The sequence below is a fragment of the Nomascus leucogenys genome, chromosome 18, assembly GCF_006542625.1.
Source record: "Nomascus leucogenys isolate Asia chromosome 18, Asia_NLE_v1, whole genome shotgun sequence".
Taxonomy (NCBI): Eukaryota; Metazoa; Chordata; class Mammalia; order Primates; family Hylobatidae; genus Nomascus; species Nomascus leucogenys.
In genome coordinates this window covers 53,807,881-53,833,525 of record NC_044398.1, presented here as the reverse complement: position 1 = coordinate 53,833,525, position 25,645 = coordinate 53,807,881, and the positions used below count along the sequence as shown (strand labels likewise).

At 38.1% G+C, this 25,645-nt stretch overlaps 1 protein-coding gene across 4 annotated transcripts in view; it reads right to left on the bottom strand.

Moving 5' to 3' along the window:
* MPP7 (membrane palmitoylated protein 7) overlaps positions 1-25,645 on the bottom strand; it is a 268,278-nt gene that overhangs the window by 107,990 nt on the left and 134,643 nt on the right. For all 4 annotated transcript variants that reach the window (XR_004026705.1, XM_030798162.1, XM_030798160.1 and 1 more), the window contains exons 4-5: positions 4,535-4,612; positions 2,013-2,093 (exon numbers count right to left, since the gene is read on the bottom strand). Coding sequence is in view for 3 of the 4 variants with exons in the window: in XM_030798162.1 (XP_030654022.1) it covers positions 2,013-2,093; positions 4,535-4,612 (159 nt within the window). In the remaining variant the exon portion in view is untranslated. The remainder of the gene's footprint in view (positions 1-2,012; positions 2,094-4,534; positions 4,613-25,645) is intronic.

Below are 25,645 nucleotides of genomic sequence, written 5' to 3'. Positions count from 1 at the left end.
CTCCCAGGACAAAAACAGATTAACTGATTATATCCTGAAATAGTCTAAAATTTATTTGGGGGCTTACCTTGTTAAAGTAATATGGAAATGAGGTCAAAGTGATGGTAGATAATAAGAATGACTTCAAGAAAAGCAATATTAAATGTTAGATCAAAAAAGGAAAAAAGATATTTTCTTCCCAAGACTAGCTAACTACAAACTGACATTGCCAAACAAAACATCATGTATCCTGGAATATTACCTATTTTCTACACATACGAATATATGTCTTTCATGCTAACTTTACACCATTCTTTAGTCACACTGCTAGATAAAATGAAAAATAACCAAATTATCCACCTAAAATATTTTCCACATAATAACATTTAACTATTATAAAATTTTATCAAATGGCCCTTCTTAATAACGTCTACAGTCATACCTCCCTCTTGAGCCAAATACCAGTTCTCATCCAGTATAATATTGCATAATTAGCTATTCCATTTGAAACACTCTTGAACCAAATACCATAATCGGGGATTTTTTTTGTCTGAAACATGCTGCTTTCATTTCTAATACCCTCGAACCAAAACAACAATCTCAAAAAGGAGTTTAACAAGATACTCATAGCTAACCTCACCCTCCCCTGGGTGATACTAACTTCTGAGGTGCAGTCTAAGACCTAATGAAGAAACCTTCAGAAGATTCTGTGGCTAAAAATCTCCTTAACGTCTTTACACACTTTGTATTTAACATCAAGGAACTTTTCTGCTCTAATCTCATCCTTGTTCTTTTAGAACAAAAATTTAATAAACTTCCTAAACCACTACAAATCAATTACCCTCATATCATTAATCACAGTCTGTTTAGCTTTTACAGCAATACATTCTTGTACTTACATTTACTTATAGGGATTAGGGTTTATAGTCCACGCATGTTTTTTTGTTTTTTGTTTGTTTGTTTGTTTTTTGAGACGGAGTCTCGCTCTGTCACCCAGGCTGGAGTGCACTGGCACGATCTCAGCTCACTGCAAGCTCCGCCTCCCGGGTTCACGCCATTCTCCTGCCTCAGCCTCCCGAGTAGCTGGGACTACAGGCGCCCGCCACATGTTTTTAACCTCATCTTTTATTTAATACCATCTCTCTTTTTATAAAAATAAATTTGAAACCAAGTTTTAAATTCCAAAAGCTATTTCTCAAAAAAAGTAAAAACTAGTTCTTGTATCTAGGGAGAAATTTTCATTCAACACTCTACATACGCTCACCAGTAATCATCACAAGCTAAATGATCATTTTAATTACGTAATTATATAACCCATATGTAATTCTGACTCACAGAACAATATCTGACACATAATTGCCCCAGTGTCAAGTCCAAAATGTATACAGTGCAGGATTTAGTGCAGTAATGACCTCAGAATAATGCAGGAAAATTCTGAAATGCCTGCTGTAAACTGATCACATTTGGAGGAAAAATAAGTGATAAACTTCGGAGGCAATGGAAAGGGAGAATTGAAATCTGTCTGCCAATATTTTACGGGTATTTTACACTGGAAAAGTGCTCTTGTCTGTAAAATGGAATGACATTTTGAAACGTAAACTAGTAAAGGGACAGGAAATGGGGAGGTGAAAGGGGAAAGAAAGAGGAATGCTGAAATGACCCTACAGAAAAATAGGTATATTTGTCAAACACATTGGAACCCCATTAACTACCCAAGTAAAATGGACCTAAACAAAATTACTAGTAGGTTCTGTATAGTGTACTCTTAACTTTATTTAAAACAAAAATGACCTTGAAGCTGCATTTGTCAGAACTTAAATTCTGAGCTTCCCAGTAAGAGTATTTTGCAGTTTCTCATCACATTATAATCAAAAGCTCACCTCTTTCTCATTCCTAGGATTTAGGCTATTAAAATACTGTGCCCTATTCGAAATACATTTACTTGAGAATTGATGCTCAAAACAAAATTCATGTGAAGGCTCAGAAAGTGGCCCTGTTTGAAGGTATTTATTACCGGCGTAACATGTCCTCACCTTCACATTGGGTTTTGACAGTAGTTTCAACAGCTCTCTGATCTCACTGTTTAATGGCTTGTTCTGAAGCTCTTCGGCCAGCTGCAAGGGAGATTACATTGACGTAAAGAACATTTAGTAAGAGCATTGTGGGATTGGGTGTGTGACAACTGAGAATCTGACTTGCTCAAGGCCATTACTTTCCAATGTTTATGGAGAGGTCAGCATAAAAGAAAACAGATCATCAATCATTGCTCTTCTTTTTAGACCTTCGGTAGTCCAGATCCGAGCCCAGGCTCTCGGCTGAGGACAAATCAAGTAATCGTATCAGCCAGATCACCTTCTGATTTATTGCAAGGAGGGCAAACCCCAGCACTTCGTCCATGTGAATGGTCTTTTGCACCTAGACAAAGGACCACTTGTAAGAAGAACTGGATAAAGCTTTGACACTGTAACCTCCCCCAACCCTCACAAAAACAGAGCTTCTGAATGAGGTGGTGAAATCCACAGGGTTTCCAAAAACCCATGGGGATTCCAAAAACCCACAGTAGCTGTGCTGTTTAGAGCTAGGGTAAAAATAATTAGAATGCCCCTAATAGAGCAAATGGCCTGAAACTTTTATTATGTTTACCTATACAGATGAAGAAATCTGTTAAATACCAACCAATCATAGTACCAATCGTAAAATGAGCTATAATGGGTTGACAGCTACCCTGGTACCAAAAATGCTGACTGTACTCTACTATAATAACCAAGAATTCCCATTTGGGTTCTACATAAAGAAAGTGTTACAACTTCAAACCTGCCCCATATCTTCCATTAAAAGATATTCCCATATCTTCCATTAAGAGATATTCCTATCAAAATTCCAATTCAATGTTAGGCTATAGGAAAGATCTCATAATTTTCTTAAAAAAAGCAAGACTCAAACAGGAAAAAAGATTAGAATTATGAAATACGTGGTATACGTATAGATGCATTTTTATTTAAAAACCCGTCTTAAAACCTTGCATGAAATTTCCATTTGCCCCTACTTTTTCTAACAAGCTAAAAATAATTGCTCTTATCTCTGGAAAAGGGCTTTTCTCTAAAAGAAGGGCATAATATAAATTGTACACAAAAAATAAAATCATAGAAAATTATACAGTCATTAATTACCTTCCAAACACTGCTTTTACTTTTTTGAGGTAATATTTCTACAGCATTTTTAACTTACAAAAAGACATAAAGTTCATTTGCACACTTTAGTCACTTAAAACATAATATATTTTAACATTTAAATATACTGCTGTGACAAATTATAAGATACTATGGTTTATCATATTTACATAGCAGTCTCTAACTTTTTATAAAGGAATATTGTTGCAATATGATTGGGCCACAACAACATTGGTTTATAAACAAATGTTTCCCAAAACTCTGAATAGTAAATGTTTTAAAACTGATTTTTTTTAAGGCTTTCTTGGGTGGCAACTGTGCCTTACTTCAGCAACTGTATCTACATCTTCATTCGCCTTCATTTAAAAAGTTTTGCTTCAATAACACAGAAGTAAACTTCCTCATTAAATATATACTGAAACTTGTAATCTTTGTAGATAAAAACAGAAAGAAAAATGGGAACTAAACAAATAGCACGCAAGTTGCATATTTATTACATACGTGTATTTTCTAAATTAGAATGCAAAGTAGTTCAAATAAAATCAACTTCTCAAGATGGCCAATTATTTAATTATATTATGGCCTGGATATTTTACCACACTGAATTATAGCTTGTCTTATCAAAAATAAAGGAAAAAAATATTAAAAGCAACAAATAAGCTACGGGTTATCACTAAAACCAGCCTTCGCACTAAACATATTTCTCTTCCAGCTTCATGTCCTTTATAGTTTATCCAGGTGTGTTCTCAATTCATCCGAGTCCGAAAGTTAACAGTAAGAATCAGCAAGTTAGTTCCCTTCCCCCAAGTTTAAAATAAAATTATAGCTACAGGAAATTAACTACTCCATCAATGCCAACTGCTTCTAAAATTTATTTTTTGGTTATGAAGGTAATTTGGAAAAGTCTAATATCCATAAATCATTACTATGTTTTATAATCCATTATAAAAACAATCCTGTCTTTTTATGTATTTCATATGCCTCGTTCGTATCCTAGTATCTGTCATTTTTTAGTACTGTCAGCAATAGAGCTATCTCATTTGTCTTTATTTCTCCAAAGCATTCCTCTTGTCTGTGACTTTCTCAGAACACCAACAGCTGACAGCTTCTCTCTCTCCATGAGTTTAAAGCCTAAAATGTCTATTACATAGTTACGAAAGCAGAGCAAGAGAGTAGCTACATGCAAAATTTTTAGAACAGAAAAGTGAATGAAAATCAACATAATATTAACACAAGCTCAGTGATGACAGGACTTTTGGAAACATTTGTAACCTCTTCTGCTTTTCACTCATAGGATCACACGCATCTGTCTGCACTAGGACAGGTTCTGCCTGGGCGAGGTCTGCAGCAGACACGTCCCGGGGAGCTCGGAGAGTCACACTTACATCATCGGCCAAGGCTGCCGCACCATGGAGAATGGGCACAGGACTCTGCTTCTCATAGTAGTGTAGTTTTTCATGAATCTGGAAGAAAATTAAATGCATATAAGTTCACCTGCTAGCAAACAATCTCAGATAGCTGCACATTTTTATACTTGAAAAGAGAATCTGAATCCTTGAATATCCTAAAGTTATATGTTTATGACATATTACACACACGTAACATGTTTGTACATGCTAATATAAACCCATAGGTGACATGTATGTGTGCCTAATTCATCTATTACTATGGCCCAGTGATTACAACATGGAGTCAGATGGAAAAAACAGTCTTAATCAAACAGAACCCACTTGAAAACTAAGCCTTTGTCTTTCCCCTCAATAAACATGTAAGTTTTGTGATGTCTATTATATCTAAAATCTATTGCTGCAATATTTCAAGTATCAGTTGCAGTTTATATTCCTGCTCAAAATGTAATATGATTAAAGCAAAGCAATAAACTGCCAGCCACATTTTGGCAGGTTGGTATGGAATCACTGTCAAGAGGGAAGAAGCTGGCACTATTTGTGCCTGGGCACCACATCCAGGAACATCTGCCCAAGCACACTGTTCCTTTTATTATACTTATTCATTCATTTTTTTGAAATTGCCAACTTTCCCCCTCAACTTCAAATTTCTAAGAAACGAAGGGATTTTTCATAACTAGTGGCATTTCTTATAATTATTTAGCATAAATGAGATCATTTTTCATATTGTAAAATAATTATAATAATAAATTTTAAAAGATTTAGCCCTTCATTTCCCATTATTGTGACCCAAGAAACACAAAGGCGAGAATCTACATAAATCCCATGTAAGACAAACTGAGTTCCTTAAAAAATCTAGCAGAAAGTTCAGAAACAAAAGACGTGTTGACAAACACATAACTGTCAGAACTTAAGTTTCATCTATTTCAGCTCTTGTATAGGTGTCCCTTCACACTTTATACTTGAAAACTCACTTTAGTCTCTTTTTATTTATAGTTGAAGAAGAATGTCCCCCACCATATACAAAAAACAGTTGCACCTCACAATTTCCTGTCTTTAATAGGTAACAAGTAATACACTCTTTAATTATACTCAAAGCTAACCAAACTCCATTGTAAAAGTCTGGAAGATAAATTTTATTCTGATTAGCCAGATGCTATTGCTAAGAGAGGATTCTATTACCTTTTTGGCAACCCGGTACACAATGTAAAGCTTCAGGGAAAGAATTTTGACACTTATGATATTACCAGAATGATCAGAGCCATATTTTTACTTAATATCTTAGAAATTTTAAAGATGTATCATAACAAGGTAATAAACAAACTCTAATGACTGCAAGCTATGAAAAGAGATTTGATTTGAGAAACTATGAACATATACTTTAAAACAAAAACCAATCATACTGAGCTAAATTCGCTTTGTTTAAATAATTATCGAGAATTAAGACATCTCAACATATACTATCACAGAATATTTAACTTACTCTATCACAAAACTCATCTAACCTGACTGCAGTTACTTGTTTAAATGTCTGCTTCAATGCTATAATAAACAGAGAGACTTACTAAGAACTTACCATGTGCCTGTACTACCCACCTAATAGGTCAGTAATACTAGTAACATAGTCTTTAATGAGTTTAAAATTTTAATTCCTCAATTCTCACAAGAAAATAAAAAGGTAGACAGCAGGACCATCTCATTTTACAGATAAATAGGAGTTAAACAAGTTGCTATGTTCTTGCAGACAGTAAGAGGCAGAGCTGAGACTTCAAGCTCAAGCCATCTGGCTCAGTGTTGCAGTTCCTAATCACCCACATTTCCTCTCAGACTAACATCTCATCTATGTTCTTCACTGCCATCCTTGGCTGCCTAATGAATATGGCCTGTTTGTAGAGCATAGAAAGGAAGGCTGGAAAGATATATAGAATCGCAGTGATTGTTTCCACTGACTAGAGGATCATCGGTGGTTCCTCTCCATCCCTTATATTTTCTTTCTCATTGGTGGTTCTTCATCCCTTGTGTTTTCTTTCTGATGGCTTCCAATTTTCCCAGGTTAATTTCTATGAATACTCTAACTATAACATAAAATTATGTGCCTCAAGTAAACACATTATTTCTCCACTTCATTTGCTTCTTCTGAGCATCTTTTACAAATAGTCAGTTTCTCTTCCATCATCTTCTCTAGATCCTGACCCAATTGATAGAATATCCAACCCCTAGCCTGCCCACTCCTGGATTTTGTGCTATATCAAACATTTTTTAAATGTTCTAGAATTTCAAAGTGCTGGTAACCCTGTGTTGCATATGTGTTTTACTTTACTGCATCATTTTAAAAATTAAGTTGGTAGGGGAGTAAAAATTTACTCTAAATAATTTTGAGCTGTTCACTGTTTCCAAAAAAATATTGACAGAAATTCTGCTTTTTATTACTGATAACCAAAAGGAAAAAAATGATTTTTAAATTCTAATAAACAGGCAACACATATAGACTTCACCCCAAGGCTATCCAACAGAACTGCCTGCGATGGTGAAAATGTTTTATAGCCATTTGTCCAATATGGTTAGCCACTGGCCACAAGTGGCTTTTGAGCACCTGAGCTGTGGCTTGACTTGAGGAACTGAATTTTTCATTTTATTTAATTTTATTTACTTTACATTTAAATACCCACATGGCGCCAGTAGCTTTCTTCTTGGAGAACATGACATAACTTTATGCACTCTATAATTTCTCTTTATATCGCAGAAAAATTTACTCTGATACAGGGTGACAAATTTCCCTAAGTGGAAACATTTTGGGATCTAGTAGACAAATATATAACCAAAGATGTGACTTCATCATCAATGAGCAATCTAGCATCTATTATTAAGTATCAGGTGTAGCCAAACCTGCAAAACCTCATTTATTTTAACTAAACATTATTCTTTACAGATTCAATGACGTAATAAAAGTACACTTCAGACCGAGTGTGGTGGCTCATGCCTATAATCCCAGCACTTTGGGAGGCCAAGGTGGGCAGCTCACTTGAGGTCAGGAGTACAAGACCAGCCTGGCCAACATGGTGAAACCTCATCTCTACTAAAAATACGAAAATCAGCCGGCCATGATGGCGTATACCTATAGTCCCAGCTACTTGGGAGGCTGAGGGAGAAGAATGGCTTGAACCCAGAAGGCAGAGGTTGCAGTGAGCCGAGATTCACCACTGCACTCCAGCCTGGGCTACAGAGCAAGACTCCACCTCAAAAAAAAAAAAAAAAGTATACTTCATTTTTCTCCCCTAAGCAACTGGAAGAGGAGGAAGCACAGAAGGAGATGAGGGAGAAAAGGAGTTAGGAGTAAAGAATTCTGGAGAAAAGGGGAAATCTGGTTAAATTAATTTTATATAAGTTATTCAAAAACAAGATCCTAAAAGTCAGGACATGCTAAAATATATTAAATGCACTATTAAGAAAAAGGGACATTTCAGAATCTATATGCATTATGCTCTATGTATATGTCCATAACGGTTTTTTTTTTCTATAATTACATTTGTAATCAGAAAACGTCAGTAAAAATAAAAGTCATTTTAATATGTAAGCAGTTCTCATAAGGAAGCCATAGTTACCTTCATTTATATACTTCCTAAAAATACATGTTTAATTTTAGTGAGGAAATCTGTTTTACTTACACATACAGTAGAACTTTTAAAAATAAAGCTTCAATAATTAAACTCTGAATAAAGTACCCCCAATGCAGTCATGTGTTTTATACCTGTCAATGATGTACAGACTCCACCATAGTTATCTGAATTATATTACATTAGGTAAACTAAAGCTGTAATCCTTTTATTGGCTTCTATTATGAGTACAAAAAAGTACTGAAAATTACTGCCCAGTAGTTTGACTCTTCAGCATGTTAATTAATGGTACCGGATCTAGAATTAGCACATGCATGCATACACCTACCTACCTCTATATTTAAAATATTGGGGGTGGGAGAAGCTTCTGAGTACTAAAAAAAAAATCCATGGGACACAATCCTTTCAGAAATATGTATTTATTTCTGATGCATGACCTTGAAATATCACCGGCCACTTTGCTCACTTTACAATGTAGGACTTGGTGGATAAAACTCTCAAATCCTAAGCCATGGACCAACCAGTCCAGGGATGGTTACAAACTCTTAAAGCAGACTTTCTTTTGTTCCTGCCTAATCCCAGGAAGAGCCAGACCAGCTTCTTTGTTATCTCCCTAGTAGTTTAAAGTTTTCTCATCTTCCCACTCACTAACAAAGTAGCCCTAGAAAAGTAGCTATTCTGTGTGTATATATCATAAAGCCTAAAGACTTGGAGGCTGTACCTTTGCTCAAACTACACAGTCGGAAGTAAAAATGTAAACAAATAAAGCCTTTCCATAGGAATCGCTGGGAGCAACTGGTACTTTACCTTCAATTCTGACCAGGGTGTTTGCAATATCTCTACACAGATGCATAATTCTTATAAGGAACATGTCTTTAAAGTCTACAAAATACAAAGTACCAAAAACAGTTTTTAGGCTTAATTATTAAAAAGCAACAAACCATCAACACTTTCATTTTGGTTGAAAATGTAGCGATACTATTTGAAACCACTTCTCAGAACATTTTCTACAGATCAAATTCCCTTAGTGGGTCCCAGAACAATGTTCTAGAGAAAGTAGCCAGGGCATTAAACATTTCTTTGGAAAATCTGAGTTAGTTGAGGGGCGGGGGGAGGGGGAAACTTGAGTTCTCCAATCCGGAGATATATAATGTGTCCCATTTTGAAACAACCCCAAATTTCTACATACATTTATTTTTCACTCCCCACATATTACAATTATCAGAGCTGCCATTCTTCAAAAATCTGTATTTCAGTAATTGTTGATGAAGTGGGAACTGTTAAATTTTTGATCAGATGGATGTTACTGCAGATGATGTCATGGAACTCAGGTTTCAACATACAAGTAGCAATCAATTACCTTGTATACTTGTTTGCAGTTTATATTTTAACAAACATTAAAACTGTAATTACAGCTTAAAACTAGTTTTGTAACAAAAGATGGAATGAACCATCTTAAAACGTGGCGAGTCTGGGATCTATGGCTAGGAGAGCTCATGGGTGACTCTCAGTTGATTCATGAACTCCTGAAAACTATATACAATTTGTTTGCATGCGTTTTCTAGGAAAATAATCCCAAATACAGATGGGTGATTGATGCTAAAGGACTTAAGACTTTATTCAGTAAATAAACAAACAGCCATTAAAGGCTAAGTGCAGTGGCTCACACCGGTAAGCCCAGTACTTTGGGAGGCCAAGGCAGGCAGATTGCTTGAACCCAGGAGTTCAACACCAGCCTGGGTAACATGGTGAAACCCCAACTCTACAAAAAATACAGAAATTGGCCAGGCATGGTAGTGTACACCTGTAGTCCCAGCTACTCGGGAGGCTGAAGTGGGCAGACTGATTTATTCATTGAGCCCAGGAAGCGGAGGTTGCAGTGAGCTCAGATTGTGCCGCCGCACTCCAGCCTGGGCGACAGAGCCAGACCCTGTCTCCAAAAAAAAAAAAAAAAAAAAACAGAAAAAGGAAAAGAAAAAGCCATTAAAGAATAGGAGACCCTTGGGCCAATTTGTGCTTCACTCCATTTTCCTTGGACAGATTTGGGGAGGAAGGGGGGTAGCAGGTAAGACGACGAACAGAAAACCTGTTAGGAGGATATTGTTCTAGTGATAATAAATTAAAAAAATAATAGTAATAAAAAAATTGGTCACTGCTCAGTGCAGATGACTTTGGGGTTCCTCAGGCTTCCCTTTCTTTGCAAACACAATGGACTTAAGCAGTTCCATCTCCTCTTAGCAGCCACCACACTGCCTCTATGCCCAAATCTGTTGTGAAATCAGATGTACTCTTCTAGCTATTGTTTTCCTTGCTGCCCCCAAGATAAACATGTAGGCCCATTGTATTTTAGAGATTTAACTGCTATCTCCATAGCGAAAAGGAAAAGGACTAAAAAAAAAATTTATAGTATTTTCACAGTTTTAAAAAATGAAGTATCAACAGAATTTACTGAGAGTCTTGAAGTCAAATACATGAGTTTAAATCCCAATTCTGCCCCTTACTTATCCTTAAGCAACTTATTTAACTTCCTATGCCTTAGTTTTCTCATATTTAAACAGGATAATAATCGTACCTATTAACTAGGGTTACTGTGAGAATGAAAGTCACCATGAAAAGAGTTTCATGCAAGTCCTGGAAAATAGAAAACACCTAATAAATAGTATTTATTTCCAATTCCCCTGTTCGCTTCCACCGGTGTTCCTAGTAAGAGGAGATATTCGTCTCCCTTTGACTACACCATGTTGTATATACATATGATACAACCAAGACCTAAAGATCAACATCAAAGATTAATTGGTATCACCTATATTCAAGAAGAGAATTTCTGAGGTCACGCAACCAAATGCCATCTCTATTGACATTTCTTCAAAAACAGTGCAAGTAAAAAGAGAAGAGGACCTGAACAAAGGAATAATGGAAGTCTGGATGGACACAGGAAAGGCAGACAGCAACTGTGACCACCAAAAACGGACACAGGAAAGGCAGACACTAACTGTGATCACCGCAAGTGGCAAACAATGGAAAGGGTGCAAGACCAAGCTGAGAATATCACAAGGAGATTTCCAGGAGGAATGAGGGGTGTGATGAAAAATCTAGATCTACATGTTTATTGACAAGTTCAAAAAGGATCTGTCCAGAAGGACCCACAGCTCTAGCTGCCCTGTTCCCAAAGAAGAAAGGTCTATCTTTGGTGAGAAGACAGAATAAAATCCTCACACAAGAAAAAGTGTAACAGTGAGGTGGAAAGATTCTTGGAAAAAGAGTAATCGGCCAGGCGTGGTGGATCACACCTGTAATCCCAGCACTTTGGGAGGCTGAGGCAGGAGGATCACCTGAGGTCAGGAGTTCGAGACCAGCCTGGTCAACATGGTAAAACCCTGTCTCTACCAAAAATACTAAAATTAGCCAGGTGGGGTGCAGCATGCCTGTAATCCCAGCTACTTGGGAGGGTGAGACAGGAGAATCGCTTGAACCCGGGAGGCAGAGGTTGCAGTGAGCCGAGGTCACACCATTGCACTTCAGCCTGGGCGACAGAGCGAGATGGAAAGGAAAGGAAAGGAACGGAACGGGAAGGGGAAGGGGAAGGGGAATGGGAAGGGGAAGGGGAAGGGAAAAGAAAAAGAGTAACCATCAGAATCACTTCAAAGACTATACAGGGCTAGCTATCACTGTTGTCAGCTCTCATCTGCCCATCATTTGGGAATCCAAAGACCCTCTGCCCACAAGCCCAAATTCTGTTGAAATTAATAAGGAAGCTCACATAATTTTGAGATGAGCTAGGATCTGGTTAGGCAATGTGGAGTGTATTCCAATGTGACTGTATGGAAAATGACTATTGGACAGGAATCAGACTTTATTCACAATGGAAATACCCAGCAACCATAAATTGGTTGTCACTTCCTTATTTAAGCCCTTTGGTGGCTTGCCATTGCTCTTGAGATGAAGGGCATGCCTGCCAATGCACTTGAAACTCAAGCCTGCTCTGGGGCTCTGCATGCCCTGGACCCTGCAGACTTCCATCTCAAGCCACTCTCCATCAGGTTCCACCCACAGGGACCTTATGTTAGATCCTCAAGCACCCAGAGTCTTTCCTACCTCAAGGCAACCTCTCTGCCTGCAATGTTCCTGAGTGTTGGGGGTACCCACATTCATCTTTGAATCTTAGCTAAAATGTCACTTACACACAGCTTTTCCCAACAGTCTTACCCAACCAAAACCAGTTCTCCTTCGTTATTAGGTCTGATGGCTTCTTATTCTTTTTGTTCACTATCCTTATCAGACTTTGTATTTATAGATTTATTGTATTTATCTGTTTACACCCCCACCGGTAATGAAATTCACAGATCAGGGACAATGTCCCTAGAGTTCACCACCAGATCCCTTGCTCATAGCCCAACACCTCACATAAAATAGAAGCCCAACACCTCACATAAAATAGATGTTAAAACGTTATTATTAGTTAGTGATAAGTAGATATATAAATCCTCTAATCCTGCACAGTTAGTAACACCCTGGGATCACAGTGGAAGAGGATGATAAATGCAATTATTTTCTTCTTGCCCCAAAACTGATGACTAGTCCTCAAAGCTGAGGAAAAAGAAGTGTTAAGTCCCATGTTCTAAGAAAAACTCCCAACAGTTGAAACATACACTTCTCTAGAGCCAAAGAGATGGGTGAAATGTAACCGTCAACTATCTTCTATCTGCCACTTCCCAGAATGTGTGTGTGTGAAATTTATATATGAAATATAAATTTCATATATATATATATATATATATATATACACACACACACACACACACACACATACATATGACTACAGAATGGAAATTGTCTTATGGAAATAGGGAAAGAAAGGACAGTGGGGGGGGGGGGGGTCCACAGCCTAGTGAAGAGTAGAATAATGGAGATAAGTCTCCAAGACAATCCCTCATAGAGACCAGGGGTACAGAGAAGACGACAGAGGACACACTCTAGCTCCTATGCGGGCAGCAGACTAGCTGATTTCCCTTTTGTGTTTCTCTAATCAAAGTGACAAGGGAAATGAGGCAGGATGGCAGAACAGAGAGAGGGAACAGTAGAGGCTGACAGTTGCTCGGCCTACAAATGATGCATGAGTTACCTACAGGTCACGTGGACCTCATTGAAGGTAGTTGGGCTGGAGCCAACCTGCAGATAATCCAGCCTACAGCACTACAGGAGGTTTTGGGTTACACAAGCCGTGCACTGCAGGAGAAATGCAACATTTGAGCATTTCCACAAAGAGTAAGAATGCTGGTCAGTGCTGGCCTGAGAAGAGGCAATAATGTGGCCAACTTCTGTCTCCCTGCCCCAACACAATAGAAGAACTGGATCTCCTTTCAAAAGCAAACCAGTCCATCTTGCAAAGGGTATGGGGGGGTAAGGGTAAAAGAAGAACACACTATCCCCCATCCCCAAGCCAACTCCCCTACCCCTGGCTGACACTAGGGATGGGAGGAGGTGAGACTTAGATCAGGGATGACCACAAAGGAATACTAAATTGAGCTTTTAATAATTGAAAACATCTTGGAAGCTACAGACTGCCAGAAATTTTGTTAAAAGAGATAGAAAAGTTAGCTTCGATGTAACATATTGTGATGCAGTGATTGGAGAGAATTAAAACTCCCTCTTTGAGCACTGTTTGATTTGTTGTCTAGAACAGTATAGCCCAATAGTTCTCAACTTTTTTGGTCTCAGAACTCCTTTTAGTTTCTTAAAATTCACTGAGTATCTTAAGGAGTTCTATGTGCTTATATCTACTGATAATTTGTAATACTGAAAATAAAACTAAAAATTTTTAAAAATGTATTCACTTAAAATAACAATAAATGTGTTAAAATGACATCTTATGAAAAATCAATATATTTTCCAAAATAAAGTTTTTGAAGAGTGGCATTGTTAGACAAATTTGTAAATATCTTTCATTTCTGGCTACAAAGGAAACAGTTGTTAATTCTCCTATCAGCTCCTGCATCCTATCTACTGGGATATGCTGCTTTGGTTGAAGTTCATGAAGAAAATCATGCCTCCCCCAGACTTGCAGTTGGAAGAGAGAGGAATATGCTCAGAGCCTTTTTAGCTAATTGTAGATACTCACTGATACTACACCAAAACTCTGCAGCTGATACTTTCTTAGAGGTGAGATGCAATGTGGACCCTGCAGCTGCATCACTGAGCTTTCCATATGCCTTTACATTACAATCCTTGTTTTCTCTTGCACTCTACATGGTGCTTACCCATGCAGAGTTTCATGATATTATGCATTGATCATTTGGAAAATACTGCTTCACTGAGTTATGCAGATTTTCCAGACATTTACACATTTCATGGTACAACAACAAAAAGTCACACATTAATATCACCACCAATCTCATCAAAAAAAGCTTTTAAGTACTAGAAAGCTGGCAATCTCAGAGTGGCAGAGACAAGATTTTCAAAATTCTAATACTTCCTCAAAAGCTTGAATTTTATTCATTGGCAACAATACAGTTTGTTGTTGGTTTTTTAATGACAGGCAAACTTTGATCATTAGAAAAAAAAAAAAAAAAAGTCTTCCAAACACCACAGTCTGTGTAGACACAGTTTCTAATGGTTTCCTATGAGAAAAAGAAACTAGTTTAGTTCACAGTCTCACAATCCTACAACTACTTGTCCTCTGCTAACCAGAACTCTGGTTTGCAGCCAAATGCTTTCTGAGTACTCCCCTCTTTCTTGTAGATTAAAAAGACTTGACAGTAAAGAGATGTGTACCATGGTTAAGACTTAATGCAGGCCACTATTCTTGATTGCGAGTGTGCCATGGTGAAGAACATGATGACTCACTCACTAGTGCCAGTTGGTGTCATGGCCTTGTTTTGTGTGACAGCACGAGCAGTTTTACCCATCAGTATTTTTAACCATCGGTGCAGATGCCAACTCAGTGAAAAAAGAAAACATCATAATATTACCAGGAAAATAGTTTAGACTTTGAAGAGCCTCTCCACAAAATAGTCTCAGGAACCCCCAGGGGTCCACAAGCCACACCTTGAGAACCATGACTACCTACTATCTCTGAATACATGAATGTAACAAATAAAAGGAAATCTAACATTTCTCTGTGGCTGCAGAACTCATGGTGAATTATATGACTTTGGTATAGGAATATTAATACTTTTTCCCTTACAAACACGTTCTTTTGAATCTGGCAATTTACCTGAAACCACTAGTCCAGGCTTGTGACGTGTGTGACTCTCAGAACCAGGTGTTACTTTTCTACAAAACCATGATTTTGAGGTCTGAAAAGTAGCTTTAAGGAAAAAACTAGTATATTTTTAAAGAGTTCACTTAAAAAGAGACACAGAACAGGTTTTAGCATTTCATGAAACTGAAGTTTGCTCAATCCCTTAATGTTTCATTATTCACATTTTTTCCAAAGTTCTGCCTTTCGTGCTTTTCATGCTGGCTGATTGCTGCCACCGTTAGCGCATTTAAACCTCAGCGATTTATAACATGGTCCCAGACTAAGAAGCTCTGGCATTGGCCCAGTGCTGCTATTATCATCTTCTTTTATTTATGGCACTATTTCAAAATTGTCCTTTCACACACTTATATACATTTTTCATTTACTTTCATACACATTTATGTTCTAAAATGCTATTCTATATTTCTGCCTTGTATAATAACATAAAATGTAATTTGCTTACACTGCTACCATCACAGCTGGGATATTTTAATGCACTCACATATAGATTGTAGCATGTCCAAAAAACAGCATTCCCCACTCCCTCCCACCCCCCGCAGGTTTTATATAATACACAGCTTCCATTCCCTTCTTATTCCTGGCAGAGTTACCTAAAATGTTTTTCTTCCTGTGAAAAACATTTTTTGCTATGAATTTTTTTAATAGAACATGAAAGCTGCTATTATACAAGAAGCTTCGCAGGCATGAATAATCAAATACACCCCTTGCTCAGTAAGAAACAAAAACTTGTAATCATTTTGCATGTAAGAATACGGTCCCTAGGTGGAGAGAGGAAATTTAGACCAAAGCTAAACATTTCATTCCTATTCCTAAACATTTCCTACCACCTCAAAGCTAAATATCCTCGATTTCTGAAGTCTAAGTGAAAATATCTGCAATTTATTTTTAACGAAAAACAAAACCTTTATTTTCTAAGAAAATTATTTCCCCAACTTTTCGCTCAATAGAAAATTCTAATTCAAATAGATTCTAAGTCCTTAGAATCATATGGCTATATGTTAAAACTTACTTACAGAAAGGAAATTGTAAAAATTGTTATGCCTTTCTTCTAGCTTTTAAACAATCTCTTGGTTCATTCCCACAGATAGGTAAAACCTGATTACTTTCAAATGGCAGATGGTTAATACATTCTTACTGATATACTTTACACACCCAGAAAATCCAAGTCACAATTCAGAAAGCAATTGAATTCAACTTTCAGGGTTGAATCTGTCAAATCCTACTATTCTGAAATCCGGCTGAAGTTTCCTCTCAGATCAGCTATAACAAAGCACTGCTTAATAATAAAAGCTTAATGAAGCTTTGGACCTCAGGGATGCAAAGACAACTCTCTGAAGAAGCAAAGGAAACATTGTTTTCCATCAAATTAATATTTTACATGTGGAAATACCAACAATTCCACTAAAGGAGAGAAGAGCTACCTTGAAAACACAGAACAAGGCCTTGCAGTTTCAGATGGTGAATTAAGCCCACGAATTGATCACGCTCCCTACTCAGAATCCCACTGAAGTAACCAAATAATATACAGTACAAATTTTTTTTTAATGCATGGTAATAGCAGAGAAAAATGCCACCCACGGGTCAGGAGACTCTGAAACATTTCTAAAAAATACAAAGATATAAATACTATGAAAAGTCTATCTGAATCATCATATTCTTCTATATTTACCGGGAAAGACAGACCTGCTTAGAAAAGAAAGTGGACAAGTATGGCCACCAAAGGACCAAAGAACTCCAAGTTCAGAGAAGCAGAGGTTCAGAAAAACAGTGGGGAGCAGGATATTAATTCATTGTTCAATAGTCATCTACTAGGTGTGCAGCAGGCGGCCTCTAAAATGGCTCCCAAAGATTCTCCTTCTCAGGACTTACTTCCTGGTGTCATCTTTTCTCCTTGTTGGGGGGTTGAACCTACTGACTTGATTCTAATGAATTGAAATATTCAGGCAAAAGTGATGGGAGGTCCCTCCTGAGATCAGGTTATAAAACATCATCTTGCAGGTACATGCCTATGCCCCCTCCATATTCTCTCTCTCTCTCTCTCATCTCTGCTTCCATTTTTGAATCTCCTTCCTATGACCCTCCTACTTCCCTGTTACACAGAGCTTGTGATTACATTGATTGGACCCACCTGAATAGTCCAGGTTAATCTTCCTATCTCAAGGTCCTTAACACCATCACATCTGCAAAGTCCCTTTTGTCATATAAGGTGACACACAGTCACAGGGTCCAGGGAGAAGGACGTCTTGAGGGTAGTCCACAGGTGGAGGAAGGCATGAATCCCCCCAGCACACAGCACCTCCAATCCTCCCTGTGATCCGGCCTCTCTTTCCGGTCTGAACACAACCCTCCCTCTCCCTCCATTCATGACACTGGCTGCCTTGGGCTTCGCAGTGTCTTGAATGCAGATCCGGAGACTTTCCCAACTCAGGAACTTTGTACTTGCTGTTCCTTCTGTTTAGGACACTCTGCCTCCAGATCTTTAAGGCTGACTCCTTGACATCGGATCTCAATTAAATCTCACTTCTTCTGAGAGGTCTCCGTGATCCCGTCTTACTGTCTTACCTATATCACCCTTACTATTGCTTTCACAGCACAGTACCATAGAAGTTGTCTTGCTAACTTTTTATTTATTTAACGTAAGTTCTCTCAGAAAAGAGGGCCGCCCTGGTTTATCATGTTCACACCTATACACCCAGGGACTAGGATAGTGCAAGAGACTTAGCACATACTCAAATATTTTCAAATAAATAAATCAGGTTAAAAAAAAAAAAAAGTACTTGGAATTTGACTGCCTGTAGTGGGAGAAATAAGTGTCTAGAATGAGTACTATATTTTGGCCAGGCGCAATGGCTCACCCCTGTAATCCCAGCACTTTCGGAGACCGAGGAGGGCGGATCACCTGAGGTCAGGAGTTTGAGACCAGCCTGGCCAACATGGTGAAACCCCGTCTCTATTAAAAATACAAAAATTAGCCGGGCGTGGTGGCGGGCGCCTGTAGTCCCAGCTACTCAGGAGGCTGAGGCAGGAGAATCGCTTGAACCCAGGAGGTGGAGAGGTTGCAGTGAGCCGAGATGGCACCACTGCACTCCAGCCTGGGCAACAGAGCAAGACTCTGTCTCAAAAAAATAAAAATAAAAACACACACACACACACAAGAACTCTGCTGCTGAAACAGAACGCCAAACTGCATGTTCTCACTTATAAGTGGGAACTAACCACTGGGTACACAGGGACATAAAGATGGGAGCAATAAATACTGGGGCCTCCATAAGGGGGAAGGAAAGCAAGGGAACAGCGATTGAAAAGGCCTACTGGATAGTATGTTCACCATTTGGGTGACCAGCTCAACAGAAGTCCAAGCCTCAACATCACACAGCATATCCATGTAACAAACCTGCACATGTACCTCCTGATCTAAAATTTAAAAAATAAATAAGTACTCTGCTGCTAAAAAATATTCTTGTAAAAGTTTGCTGGTATATATATATGTAAATGGCTTCCTCAGATAAATTCTCATGAGAAGAATTGCTGGGTCACAGGATATAAATATTTTTATGTTAACATCAAACTGTTTTCTAAAATGGTGTTATCTATTTGCACCCCACCAGAATAACATAAAAGTTGTTCCACATACTCACCAATACTTGAGATTTACAGATCTCTTATATTTTGCCAATCTAGAGGACCTAAATGAATAGCTAGCTTACTGTGGCACCAATTTGCAACTCATGCTTACTGGTTAGGTCATATTTTCTAGGACAGGCATGGCAGCTCACGCCTATAATCCCAGCACTTCGGGAGGCCAAGGTGGGCAGATCACTTGAGGTCATAAGTTTGAGACCAGCCTGGGCAACATGGTGAAACCCCATTTCTGCTAAAAATACAAAATTTAGTTAGGCATGGTGGCGCATGCCTGTAGTCCCAGCTACTCCGGAGGCTGAGGCTCAAATCGCTTGAACTCAGTAGGTGGAGGCTGCAGTGAGCCTAGATCACACCACTGCACTCCAGCCTGGGAGACAGAGTGAGACCCTGTCTAAAAAAAGATTATATTTTCTATATCTACTGGCCCCTACATGTTTCTGATGTTTTCTACCCATTTTCTCTTAAATTGTTTTTTTCACTCTTTTGTAGATGTGCTTTCTATTTTCAGGAAGCTAAACCTTTGTCAATTATATGTATTACAATTATCTTCTCTCAAATTACGGCTTGTTTTTTCACTTATTTATGGGACACCTTGATGAACTGAAGTTCTTAGCTTTAATGTGGTAAAATTTTCACACCATTTTTTATGGTAAGTAGAAAGATATTCTTTTATCTCACCTTCTTTTTTTTTTTTTTGAAACAGAGTCTCGCTCTGTCACCCAGGCTGGAGTGCAGTGGTGTGATCTCAGCTCACTGCAAAGCTCCGCCTCCCAGGTTCACACCATTCTCCTGCCTCAGCCTCCGGAGTAGCTGGGACTACAGGCGCCCGCCACCACGCTCAGTTAATTTTTTGTATTTTTAGTAGACACGGGGTTTCACCATGTTAGCCAGAATGGTCTCGATCTCCTGACTTTGTGATCTGCCCACCTTGGCCTCCCAAAGTGCTGGGATTACAGGTGTGAGTCACCATGCCCAGCCTCTTTTATCTCACCTTCTAAGAGTTTTCAGGTTTTGCTTTTCAAATTTATATTTATAACCCATCTAAAATTGATTTTGGTTTATGATGTGAGGTAGGGATCCAAATCCATCCTTTTTTATATGTATAAACTATTTCTTTTAGCTTCCTTGTTTTTCTACAGTACTGTCCCAGTTCCATAGACTTGCAAGTCTGTAATAAGGAGTTCTTTTGTTCCTTTGTTCCACTTGTCTACTCCCATGCCAATACCATGCCATCTTCACTATTGAGACTCTATGATAAATCCTGATATCTAGTGGGAAGAGCACCCCCTATCCCATCAGGTGTGGGTTGGCTTGTGGTGGCACTTTGCTGGTATATATAATCTGAAGCTCTAAAACACATTAGAGGCCAGGCACAGTAGTCTGAGCCTGTAATCCTCACTACTTGGTAGGCTGAGGTGGAGGGATTGCTTGAGCCCAGGAATTCAGGACCAGCCTGAGCAACACAGCGAGACCTTACCTTTAAAAAAAAAAAAAAAAAAAAAAAAAATTATTAGCCAGGTAAGGTCCCCAGCTAATTAAAACAAAGGTTGATATAGGAGGATATCTTGAACCCAGGAGTGAGGCTGATGTGGGAGGATCTCTTGAGCACAGGAGTTCAAGGCTGCACTGAGCTATGATTGTACCATTGTATTCCAGCCTGGGCAACAAAGCAAGACCCCATCTCTTTAAAAAAAATAATTAATACATGTTAGATCATTGCCATCTTTACAATACTGAGTCTCCCTATTTGTGAACAAGTATCACTCTCCACTTGTGCCTCAGTAAAGTGTCATAATTTCCTGTATGTAAGTCTTTGACATTTTTTGTTAAATTTTTACCTAGCTAACTCATGGTCTGCTGCTATTGTAAGTAGGGTTTTTTTGTTTGTTTATTTCATTTCCTGTTGGTTGCTGGGGTTAGAAACACAGCTGACTTTCATATACAGACCTTGCAGTCAGCCACCCAGCACTGACCACCCTATTAACTAGTATGTAGATTCCATTGGGTCTTCCATACAGAGATAATCCTATCACCTGTGAATGACAGTTTTGTTTCTTTCTAATCCTTATCCCCACTCTCCCTTATCTTGCAAAGGTGACTAAGATCTCTATTCCAAGATTTTTTTTTAAGTGGCAATAGATAGCATTTTTTATTTGTTTCTTATTTTTAAAGGAATGCTTTTCATTTTTCCCCATTAAGCATAATAATTACTATAGATTTCAGTAGATATCCATAAGTTTCCTCCTTTTCCTCCCATCCTATTATCTAAGAGTATTTTTCTTTTTTTAATTAAAAAATGAGAGTGCTCAAAATATTCTAGTTCTGCCTTTATGTATGTACATATACATATATATGTTTCTATTAATGTATATGTTCTGTTTACGTATATGTTCTGTTTTGGGTATATTGTGATTCTTGAATCTGTGGTGTCATGGGTCTTCTCCAGTTCTGGAAAGCATGTAGCCATTATCCCACAAATATCACCTTTCCTCTATTTTCTCTTTTTTTTTTTTTTTTTTTTGTATAGAGATGGGGTCTTGCTATGTTGCCCAGGCTGTTCTCGAACTCCTGGCCTCAAGTAATTGTCCCACCTCAGCCTCCCAAAGTGCTAAGATTACAGGGGTGAACCACTGCATCCAACTTCCTCTATTTTCTTTATCATAGCTCCCTGGCTCCCCAGTTGAGCACACGTTAGACTCTCTCATTCTAACTTTCATACCGCTGGGAATTTCTTTTGTATTCTCTATCACTCTTTATTATTACATAATTGCAATATTTATAATATATAATTATACATGAATTATTATTATATCTGTCTACTTTCTTGTTCTTCAGATACATTTTCGAGGTCACTAATTCTTTTCAACTGTATCTAATTTGCAATTGAAGCCATTTGATCCACTGAGTTTTTTATTTCCACAATTAGATTTTTAGAAGTTCCATTCGCCACTGAATCTGTCGGTTTCTTCCCAACGCCCATTCAATGTTCATTCATAGCTCATCTCTGCAACAGCAACTCATATGTCTTCATTCATTTCTTCCCTTTTAGCCTCAGACTTAGCTTACAATTATAGAAAAGTATCCGCTCACATCACAAGACAACAGTGATAGAATAACCATATCAGTATATCATATAATAGTTACATAAAAACCTACACGCTCTGAGGAATAGCTTTATACAACTTCAGCATTCCACAAATGGTTCCAAAAGGTAAGTTTAATTATAAAAATTCTTAAAATGTCACATTACATCCAAAAACACAAATTAATAAGTGTCTATTAGGTGTCCAGTAATGTGCCCTGTCAGCATCGAGGGTACAGAAAGGACAGACACACCTTCAGTCTCTATCTTCTTAAAGTTTATAGTATACTTTGTGGAGGCGTTGACATTAAACAACTAATTACATTGTTTTAACTTGCTTTTTAGCCAATTTTCTCAAAAAAGAAAACAAACAGATGTTCTGTGAGCAAAAGAAAATGAAAATTAATGAAAACCAGAAGCGGGAAAGTAAAGAAAATTTTTCTCTCTGCCACCTTTACTTCCTTTTTATTTTTAACCTCAGAATTCTATGCTGTGGGAAAAGTCTATTTTCCTTACAGTTTTCTATTTTAATAGCTGCCGGTTAGTCTTGGTTGCCAATATGGGAGGGAGGCCATACCATGGGGTCAACAGCATTTCAAATGAGCCCAGAGATTTTAAAAAGTGAAAGTATGCTAAACTCACTGGAAAGAGAAACTATAATTTCGCTGAGTCTTCTCTACACATTTACTGAACCTCTTTCACAGGTGTGCTGATAAAAGTTTATGCTTGCGACCAAACTTTTTAAGTGTACCATATTTGAAACTTGGCAGGCAGATCTAGCATATTGCAGAATCCTCAGATAAATAAATCAAAGGTAACACAAGCACACCCACTGCGTAAATGTGGATTATGGTATCAAACGCCTGCATTTCTCTAGTTTTGTTCATTCTTTGTATAGTGTTTCTACACAGCAGACTTTCTGTAGTTTTGTTATGTCTTTACTTTTTGCTCGTGCCATGTTCCAAAGAGAAGAGGGGAGGATGGATGGGCTCTTGGTTTCATGCAGTTACTCAAAAGCCGAGCCTCTTTCCATCTAAGCAGCTCCACTATCCCCCAGGTCCTCATAAGCCTTTCCCTGGATACACTGAATAATGTTGCCAAAGCAGCAGTCATCACTATCCCAGCAGCACAAGAGCCTGTGCTAATGTCTTTGCAAATCTCACAAACTGCCAGGTCTAGGATGGTGCAATGGACTTTCATTGGCCTACGGAGAAGGACGATGTCATCAACTTTGGCAACACATTTTCATGAAGTTGCAAGATACCAAATCTAATTGTCCTATTAATTTCAAGAGGATATTTTACTAAAATGCCAGGTAGGACCTCAACATACTGCAGATTTTTAAAATTCAGCCCAAACAAATACATTGTTAAGTAAAATTTGTGATTTAGAAATAGGTACTGTTGGAATGGTATGAACAAATCTCAGAAACAGACACTATTCAATCCTCTCCCATTGCTGATTTATGTAGGAAGGTTAAACAGCTCCATGTGGCACACACAGAAGTCTTATTTCATTCTAGACACTTGCCCTACCCTAAACATACAGGTATTGTATTTCTACTCCCGAAGGCAGTTACTGTGGAAATATCAAGACTCTACTACACCGACTCAGACTGTGGGTGTAAGAAATATTTGACAATGAGCGGCAGCAGAAAGTTGATTTTCCAGCTAGGATAAAATAATGTTTTTCATCAAGTTCCAAAGCAGAAAGATAAATCTAATAAAGCATGAAAGAACTCGATATCCAAAAAAAGACTTTCTGAGCTATAGAAATTACACCGAGCTATAGAAATTACACCAATTACACTAATGATTGCTTCTCGTTTATCTAATTACACGTTTGCCAAAAAGTGAGTCAGACAAGCAATAAATTAGTCTTATTCTTTATGTTTTTCTTTCAGTCACTACCAACCTTAATATTATTTATTGAAATGGTTATTCTGTTGAATGAATGAAAGAGTACGGCATTTTCTAATTATTATTAATAATTACAACATCAACAGTGAGTGCTTACTATGGCCGGACGGTTCCAGGTGCCTCATGTGGACTGACCCCTTTAATCTATTCAACCATCCTACAAATACAAAGACTTTCACCCTATTGATATCACAAGTTTGGTGGACACAAAATAAAATGTTTGATCAACTTTTAAATAAAATATAAGCCGGGGGAGGAACAACGGTGGCAGAACATGCTTTCCAAAAGGAGCGGTTCCCCAGACAGGAAGGGAACTGCTGAAAGGAGAACCAGGGTGAGCAGGGCGGGAATACTAAAGCACAGGGGAGAGAAGGCTCAGACTCAATAGGTGAGTAGCAGTGAAAAAAAAAAAAAAGACAAAAAGAATTCAGAGGAAAAGAGACAAGCAGATCCATTATTACGGATCTACCATTATTATGGATTATCCATTATCATGGATCTACCCACTCAACAATGTACTTAGAGGGCCCAGATTGAGGGCAAACATAAATAGATGTATAAAGAATTGTCATGGAAGAAATAAAACTGGCATTCTTAACAAACAAAAGAATTTACAGATAAAGGAATAAATGTTCTAAGTGCACTATACTGCAACAATGTGGGCATTTCTGTGTGCCAGCTCCGCTTTGCCTTCCACTGTAAGTGGAAGCGTCCTGAGACCCTCATCAAGAGCAGATGTTGGCACCATGCTTCTTGTATGGTCTGCAGAACTGTGAGCCAAATAAATTTCTCTTTATAAATTACCCATCCTCAACTATTCCTTTGTGGCAACACAAAACAAAGACACCCCGCAACTCCATTCTTAAGTAGCAAATAATTAAAAATCATTTTCTCAATACCTAGGAAAAACACTAGTGAAAGATATGCAAGATCTATAAGAGAAAATTAGAAAGTGTTACTGGGAGAAACTGAAAACCTAACTAAACAGAAAGAGACACCACACTTGTGAATTATAAGACTCGGTATTGTAAAGAGAGTCATTCTCCCCAAATTAAACTATGAATTCAATGCAATAATCATCAAAACGCCAACAGATTTTTCTGCAAATAAGACACTGTGGTACTGACATAATGACAGAACAACAGAAAAGAGCAGACAGTCTAGAAACAGACCCACACAAAACATATGAAAAAGTTCTCAACCTCATTAGTCATCTGGGGATCCAAATTTAAAACCAACGAGATACCACTACAACCCCCAACGTGGCTTCAAAAACAAAAAGCAAAGACAAGCCCCACCATACCAAGGGCTAGCAAGAATGTGTGTGTGGAACAGCAATGACTGTCGTACACTGATCGTGGCAATACAAACCGGAACAATACCTAATCACCCAGTGCTATGGTTTGGATATGGGAAGCCTTTTGGCCCCACTAAGTCTCATGTTGAAATGTTGGAGGTGCGGCCTGGTGGGAGGTGTGTGGGGCATGGGGACAGATCCCTCGTGAATGGTTGGTGCCATTCTCTAGAGAATGAGTTCTCACTCTTAGCTCCCATGAAAGCTGGTTAATGAAA